Below are 5,000 nucleotides of genomic sequence, written 5' to 3' on the forward strand. Positions count from 1 at the left end.
ATAATAATAACAAATAATAATTAAAGGCTTCTGGCATTACAACTGCCAATGCCCCCCCCTGGTGTGAGCATTGATTACTTTGTCTTATGATGACTGATGGATAGATGATTCACATACTTAAACAAATGGATTTGCTGTACATCGCTTTGGATAAAGGCGTCTGCTAAATGCCATAAATGTAAAAGATAGATAGGTACTTTATTGATCCCTGAGGGGAAATTAAGGCGTTACAGCAGCTCACATCACAAACAACAACAAAATAAAGTGGCAATAGAATAAAATAAAATAGACATCTAAAACATTCTATACAGTAAGAACAGTCCAGTGTGATTTAACATCCCCCAGCCTGATTCTGATCACCCTGATGGAGCAGCCGGAGGAGGAGTTGGACAGTCTTATTGTGGCAGGCAGAAAAGATCTCCTATAACGTTCCTTAGTGCAACGTGGTTGTAATAATTAGTTGCTAAAGGAGCTTCTCTGCTCTGCCACAGTGTCATGTAGGGGATGGGAGGGATTGGCCATGATGGCCAGGAGTTTGGTCCTCATCCTCCTATTGGCCACCTCCTCCACAGTGGCCAGCTTTCCTTCCTTGATGCTGCCCCCCCCCCCCCCCCCCCCCCCCCAGCATACCACCGCGTACAGCACTGCGCTGGCCACCACTGACTAGTAGAATGTTCAACAGAGTTCTGCACACGCCAAAGGACCTGAGCCTCCTCAGGAGATGAAGCCGGCTCTGGCCCCTGTTGTACAGGACATCTGTGTTTACCAGTCCAGTCCAGTTTATTGTCCAGGTGCACCACCAGGTACTTGTAGCTCTGGACCACCTCCACGTCCTCTCCCTGGATGGAAACAGGAGACAGGGGGACCCTAGTCCTCCTAAAGTCCACCACCATCTCCTTTGTCTTGCTGATGTTGAGTAGCAGGTGGTTCTGCTCACACCACTCAACAAAACTGTCCACCAGTCCTCTGTACTCAACTGTCCACCAGTCCTCTGTACTCAGGCAACAAGGGGGTGTAATGGAGAGCATGACAACAACATAAAGACACCGTGGATAATAAATAGAGGATAATACATAGAGGATAATAAATAAATAGAGGATAATAAAACACGTTCTACCAAATCTACTATTCAGTACTCCGGAGCTGTCACACCACCGGACGGAGCCACTTCACGGCCCGTGATTCCTCGTGCGTAACGGTACAATTTAACGGTCCACTGCGCGCGGAGCAGCCTACGAGGCCCCGCCCCTCCTCCCTGCTCACGGATTGGCCAGGTAGGCTGTGTGGTGTCGCTTCTCATTGGCTGCTTGGTGACGGTATGTGAGGTTGACGGGGAGTACCGGAGGGCTGCGCGCGGGCTGACGCGGCGGACGGTCACGGGAGAGACGCGGAGAGGCGCGGCAGGTGCGCGCGGAGCGACGGGAAACGACACCGCCAACTCTGCCTTCATCTGGAAATGGAGGTCGAACCGGAGAGAGGATGTTAGAAATACACATGCCTGGATATGAACCATAGATAACAGAGAAGAGAGAGAGAGAAAGAAACAGAGAGAGAGAAACAGAGAGAGAGAGAGACAGAGGGAGAGAGAGAGAGAGAAAAAAAAAAACAGAGAGAGAGACATCAATAATGTTTTGCGCCAAATTGAAGGAGTTAAAGATCTCTGGAGAATGTCCGTTCTCCGGTCTGGCTGCGACTCGCAGCGCCGAGGCCCGGGACCCGGAGGACCGGAGAGACGGCGGATCTCTACCCGTCTCTACCGACGTGTGTGTGGATCGACCCGTCTCTACCGACGTGTGTGTGGATCTACCACGGGAGGTGTGTGTGAAGGTGTCGCCTCTGAGGAAGACCAGCAGGACCAAAGTTAATCTGCATTCGTTAGGAGACAGCATCCGAAAACTGGCCTGTCCGGAGGTGAGAGAAGCCCTCATACTGTGTGTGTGTGTGTGTGTGTGTGTGTGTTTGTACATACTGTGTGTGTGTGTGTGTGTGTGTGTGTGTGTGTGTGTGTGTGTGTGTGTGATATCTACTATAACACACACACATATAATATAAACTAGTCATTAAAACTAACCTTCACAACATCAGAGTAGAGAACAGGAGGTATGGTGGACCAGGATGCTCTAGATGGAAGTGTTAAAGTGTGTGTATGCAGGGTCTCCCTCCTCCCTCCTAACCCTAACCCGAAATAAAGGTTCAAGAGTAGTGTGTGTGTGTTAGAGTGTGTGTTAGAGTAGATACTGTGTGTGTGTGCGTGTGCGTGTGCGTGTGTGTGTGTGTGTTAGAGTAGATACTGTATATATGTGTGTGTGTGTGTGTGTTAGAGTAGATACTGTGTGTGTGTGTGTGTGTGTGTTAGAATAGATACTATATATGTGTGTGTGTGTGTGTGTGTGTGTGTGTGTGTGTGTGTTAGAGTAGATTGTGTGTGTGTGTGTGTGTGTGTGTTAATAATCAGTCATCTGGACTGTTTGCAGTTTCCCAGACTTCACTCTGCCTTCCTCCGAGTGGTGAGGCGCTCAGCAGACATGGAATGGTGAGACTGGCCTGACCCTTCTTCATCTGCCTAACCCTAACTCTAACCCTGACCCTTCTTCATCTGCCTAACCCTAACCCTAACCCTGACCCTTCTTCATCTGCCTAACCCTAACCCTAACCCTGACCCTTCTTCATCTGCCTAACCCTAACCCTTCTTCATCTGCCTAACCCTGACCCTTCTTCATCTGCCGAACCCTAACCCTTCTTCATCTGCCTAACCCTAACTCTAACCCTGACCCTTCTTCATCTGCCGAACCCTAACTCTAACCCTGACCCTTCTTCATCTGCCTAACCCTAACCCTGACCCTTCTTCATCTGCCGAACCCTAACCCTTCTTCATCTGCCTAACCCTAACCCTAACCCTGACCCTTCTTCATCTGCCGAACCCTAACTCTAACCCTGACCCTTCTTCATCTGCCTAACCCTAACCCTTCTTCATCTGCCTAACCCTAACTCTAACCCTGACCCTTCTTCATCTGCCTAACCCTAACCCTGACCCTTCTTCATCTGCCTAACCCTGACCCTAACCCTAACCCTTCTTCATCTGCCTAACCCTAACCCTAACCCTTCTTCATCTGCCTTCCATAGCAACTATACAACGACAATTAACAAGAAGAACAATAATAATAATAATTGTGTTGAAATGTTCTTTATAACAGTAATGTTGTCTATAGTAATAAGTAATTACTAAAGTAGTACTATAACAGTGTTATATCTGGCCTCAGCATGTTTATAACAGTGTTTATAACAGTGTGTGTGTCCCCAGCCCCAGTGTGTGTGAAGCAGATGTCGTAGACAGGAGTGTTGGTGGACCAGAGCTCAACCCTGACCCTAACCCAGAGCTCCTTCTGGACATGATGAAGGATTTCTCCCTCAGAGCAGGTTGGTGTTAAACAACCCTAACCCTAAACAACCCTAACCAACCCTAACCCTAACCAACCCTAACCAACCCTAACCCTAACCAACCCTAACCCTAACCAACCCTAACCCTAAACAACCCTAACCAACCCTAACCAACCCTAACCCTAACCAACCCTAACCCTAACCAACCCTAACCAACCCTAACCCTAAACAACCCTAACCAACCCTAACCCTAACCCTAAACAACCCTAACCCTAAACATGTGCGTGCGTGTGTGTGTGTGTGCGTGCGTGCGTGCGTGTGTGTGTGTGTGTGTGTGTGTGTGTGTGTTCCAGGTAAGGACATGGCCGGCCTGCGTGTGTCTCTGGGGGAGGAACTCTTCTTCTCTTGTTTGGAGGAGGACGGCCACATCCTGAGGGTGGTGGGCGGATCCTTGCAGGACTTCCTGAACAGCTTCAACGTGCTGCTGAAGCACAGTGCGGCCCCCCCCGGCCCCCCTGGCCCCCCCTGTGTAAACCAGGTCTCGGTGCTGTGTTTAGACAAGGCGCCCGGCCTGCTGAGTGTCTGCGTCTACGACCCACCCCCACCCACCCACCTCTTCTTCCCTGGAATCATCTCTGCTGCTGCCCGCCTCCTCTACCACCTGGAGGTGGATGTGCTGACGGACCCCCCCACCCCCCAGGACCCCCCCACCCTCCAGGACTCCCCCAACGACCAGATGGACCCCCCCACCACCCAGGCCCCCCCCACCCCCCAGGACCCCCCCTGCCTGCGGTACAGGGTGGTGGTGAAGGGCCCTCGGACCCTGAGCCTCAGCCCCCCGCCCGCCAGCCCCCCGCCTGCCAGCCCGGCCCCCAGTGTCCCCACCTCCCTCTTCTCCTCCATCTTCCCCTTCCACCTGCTCCTGGACCGGGGCCTGGGGCTGCTGCAGGTGGGGGAGGGCCTGAGGAGGAGGCTGGGGGGCCTGGGGGGGCCGGGGGGCCTGGGGGGTGGCAGGAGGCACGGCACCTTCCAGGAACACTTCACCATCATCACCCCTCAGGTCCCCTGCTCCTTCCTGGACATCCTCACCAGGCTCAACACCCAGTTCCTCATCCGGATCAGACCCACAGACCCCCCTACAGACCCCCCCACAGACCCCCCCACAGACCCCCCTACAGACAGACCCACAGACAGACCCACAGACCCCCCTGCAGGACCAGCATCCTCCAAGGCAGACCACACAGGGAAGGTAGGAAGACATTCCCTCTATAGAGTTAGAATGCATAGAACAGACTCCCATTCCCTCTATAGAGTTAGAATGCATAGAACAGACTCCCATTCCCTCTATAGAGTTAGAATGCATAGAACAGACTCCCATTCCCTCTATAGAGTTAGAATGCATAGAACAGACACTCCCATTCCAATCATTAACAGTCCTTGGTGGGTGGACCAACGGCCATTTTGGGTGTACTGGCCAGATGGCCTTGGTCTGAGGGGCTGTGAGGATCCAGGGGGTTGATGATGTCATAGATGACCCTCGCTGTTCCTCACAGCTGTCTTTGACCTTTGACCTTTATCTCTCCAGGTCAGAGAAACGTTGCAGTCACAGTGTTGGGAAGCTG

General features: G+C 52.1%; 1 protein-coding gene across 1 annotated transcript in view; it reads left to right on the top strand.

The window, feature by feature from the left end:
* Window positions 1–1,626: 1,626 nt before the first annotated feature.
* gucy1a1 (guanylate cyclase 1 soluble subunit alpha 1) overlaps window positions 1,627–5,000 on the top strand; it is a gene marked incomplete at both ends in the record, with an annotated part of 12,427 nt that continues 9,053 nt past the window's right edge. The window contains 4 exons of the mRNA XM_083692766.1: window positions 1,627–1,911; window positions 2,475–2,533; window positions 3,302–3,417; window positions 3,732–4,627. Coding sequence (XP_083548892.1) covers window positions 1,627–1,911; window positions 2,475–2,533; window positions 3,302–3,417; window positions 3,732–4,627 — 1,356 coding nt within the window. The remainder of the gene's footprint in view (window positions 1,912–2,474; window positions 2,534–3,301; window positions 3,418–3,731; window positions 4,628–5,000) is intronic.

This window comes from Argentina silus (assembly GCF_951799395.1).
Source record: "Argentina silus genome assembly, chromosome: 21".
Classification (NCBI taxonomy): Eukaryota; Metazoa; Chordata; class Actinopteri; order Argentiniformes; family Argentinidae; genus Argentina; species Argentina silus.